Consider the following 3,159-nt stretch of genomic DNA (forward strand, 5'->3'; position numbering starts at 1 on the left):
TATATAAATAAATAAAACACAATCGTAGCTCCTTCCTGGTTACTGCTGTTTGTTTGCGTGTGCACGATTACCGGTATATTAACATGTAATGTTGCATTGATTTATAAAAGTATACACACCATTTTTTTTATTTAAATGAACACTTGATACAATGTTCCTTGCAAAAACAAACAAAGAAACGAAACAAAAAAATGTTTAACTCACACTAGATAAAGCCAATTAAACATAGTTAACTCGAGATTTACTTTACAAGTAGGGCTGCACGATTATGATCATAATTGTCGATTATTCCCTTGAAATTGTAATTGCGATTTATTAATTACGATTATCACAATTTACATTGATGTTTATATCATTGTTTGAAACAACTGCATGCCATATTTTTATATAAACAAGCTGAAAATACTCTTAACTTTTTAAAATAAAATAAAAAAGTAAAAAAATATGCATGGTATTATAAAAAATAAAAATAAAACCATGGAAAAACCCTTAAGATAACCTGTAGAAAGAAAGAAAAAACACATCTTAAGCACTCAGAATAAAATAAGTGGACTTTGAACGATTAATTGCCGCTTTGAACGATTACGTAATTGTGGCATCTGCAATTGTAATTGCGATTAGGAATTCGATTAATTGTGCAGACCTATTTACAAGGTTTACATTTTTATGCATATGCACACAACCAGATACATGAATTATATCCCAAATTACACACTATATACACTATGCACTTGTACTATGTACTCTACCCTTTAGTGTGTGTCTTTTACATTGTTATTTTAAGCAGCAACAGTCGCTACCATGAAGTGTCCAACATTCCACACTTTGTTTTTCCAGTTAATTAAGTGCATCATCCAGGTATTTGAAGTGCATTTTTTGTTTCTCTCCAAAAGTTAGAGTGATTTAAAGAAATTTAAATCTAATTTAAACTAGTGTTGCGGGTAACTATCAGTAAAGTTCTATCATATCCTCATTTAAATGACTCCTGAACATCATGATGTTTGTTTTTTGCAGATACCCACTAACAAATTACACATTCGGCACTAAGGAGCCGCTCTATGAGAAGGACAGCTCAGTAGCTGCACGCTTTCAGCGGATGCGGGAAGAATTTGAGAAAATCGGGATGCGGAGGGCTGTGGAAGGGGTTCTGATCGTTCATGAGCACAGACTCCCTCACGTGCTGCTGCTGCAGCTGGGAACCACCTTCTTCAAACTGTAAGCAGCCAGTGGTTCACTGGAGTTTGTGTGTTATGGATGTGATCGATTCAAATGGGTGCTTTTCAGTGGTTATCTGTACTGTATTGTTAAAAGTAATCTATCCTTACATATATATATAGCTATGTTTCCATCACCCTGTTTTTATGCGCATTTTTGAAGTATCGCATCAGAAACAAGTGATGGAAATGGCAAATTTCGAATAAAAAAATTAGCAAAAAAGATTTTACGCTCGCTTGAGGTGGTTTTTGACTAGTGTAAAAAGGGTTAATGCGAATAAAAGGCGGTGGAAACGCATTGCTGTGTAAATTATTCCATGGGCATCAAAAAAGTAATGTGATTGCGCAGTTGGGCCAGCAAAACCTAACCATCTCGTTCCTCAGCCTCTGAAATGTTATGGTCATTTTTAAATGTCTGAGCAAAGTCTGTCATCAACATATTTCTGTATAATTGCCTCCCAGAACTGTTACACGACTGCGTTCCCAAACAGCAGCATCCACCTCCGAAAGCAATTTACCAGAAATAACATTTATTTTGTTTCGTCTGCTCGCTCTGAGGCACAAGTAATTTATTATATAGGCCTAGAAAATTATTATATTCTTTCTCCTACTTTTCATAGTGATATATAGCCTAGCGCCAGTTCTACCAGGAAGTGACGATTTTGTTCTCTTTGACTCATTGGATGGAAACGGTGCTTATTCGCAAATGTTTTATGCGATATTTCGATTTTGTGCATAAGTTAAATTCGCAACTTTGGATGGAAACCCGGCTTATGATTCTTTATACATTTTTGTTCATTATTTTGCTATGACTTGTTTGCTTTTCTTTGCATTGTTTTGTTTGTTCATTATGCATTTGTTGATAAAGTGTCTACTAATATGTTTGTCAGTGGCTGACAGTTTATATTTTGTTTTTTTACAGTCCCGGGGGTGAGTTGAACCCTGGAGAGGATGAGGTGGAGGGGTTGAAACGACTAATGACTGAGGTATTATTGCTTTTCTGACTGTATTTAAAGTGATAGTTGGTGGCATTTACAGAATTTTTTAACTACAATCTGTTCAGTTCAGAGCTGAAAGAAAGTGTAAAATGTCAGTCAGCCAAGTCAAGCCAAAAACACTTATTATCGGAGTATTGTACCATCTGGTATAACATGAAATGCCATATTATGTAACAAAACTAGCAAAGATTTTAAATGCACTGAAGAATAATTTCTAAATTTGTTGTCAAGATTTTGGGGCGTCAGGATGGAGTGAAACAGGACTGGGTCATTGATGACTGTATTGGGAACTGGTGGAGACCAAACTTTGAACCACCGCAGGTAACTACTCTGTTCCCTTTCCCTCAGACAGACATGCACTGGATCACTAACAGTATATATTGTTTTGTTCACTTTCAAGCGCATTAACTAAACAGAATGAAATATATAATTATTATAGTTTGATTCAATGAAAAATCACATTTAACATGTCTAATTTCCTTCCACAGTACCCTTATATTCCAGCACACATCACTAAGCCTAAAGAACATAAGAAGCTTTTTCTAGTACAGCTGCAAGAGAAAGGTAGGATGAAATACATTCTGTTAGGGCTGAGCGATATAGCTAAAAAATTTATCAACGATATAATGTTTCATATCGTTCGTTATCGATAATTATTCACTTTTTTATAACCTTTTTTAAACAGAGCAATAGAAAAAAATGTTTACATTTAACCACTGTATTTTTAATTTGCCCAATTTATTAAGACAACCAACTATTTTTTTTGTTTTAACAGTCAAACACAAAATAAAATTTAAACGAATATCTCTTTATGTTTTATATGCAAATTAAATAAGTCTTAAAGGGGTCATATGATGCGATTTCAAGTTTTCCTTTCTCTTTGGAGTGTTACAAGCTGATTGTGCATAGATAAGATCCCTGAAGTTGCAAAGACTAAAGTCTCAAAA

The 3,159-nt window shown here is 34.4% G+C and overlaps 1 protein-coding gene across 2 annotated transcripts in view; it reads left to right on the forward strand.

Annotated features, from left to right (window-relative positions):
- LOC107690386 (cleavage and polyadenylation specificity factor subunit 5-like) overlaps positions 1–3,159 on the forward strand; it is an 8,588-nt gene that overhangs the window by 1,213 nt on the left and 4,216 nt on the right. For both annotated transcript variants that reach the window (XM_016488719.1, XM_016488718.1), the window contains exons 2-5: positions 1,015–1,215; positions 2,137–2,200; positions 2,444–2,533; positions 2,701–2,776. In XM_016488719.1, coding sequence (XP_016344205.1) covers positions 1,015–1,215; positions 2,137–2,200; positions 2,444–2,533; positions 2,701–2,776 — 431 coding nt within the window. The remainder of the gene's footprint in view (positions 1–1,014; positions 1,216–2,136; positions 2,201–2,443; positions 2,534–2,700; positions 2,777–3,159) is intronic.

This window comes from Sinocyclocheilus anshuiensis, unplaced genomic scaffold (genome assembly GCF_001515605.1).
Source record: "Sinocyclocheilus anshuiensis isolate Anshui unplaced genomic scaffold, SAMN03320099.WGS_v1.1 scaffold609, whole genome shotgun sequence".
Classification (NCBI taxonomy): Eukaryota; Metazoa; Chordata; class Actinopteri; order Cypriniformes; family Cyprinidae; genus Sinocyclocheilus; species Sinocyclocheilus anshuiensis.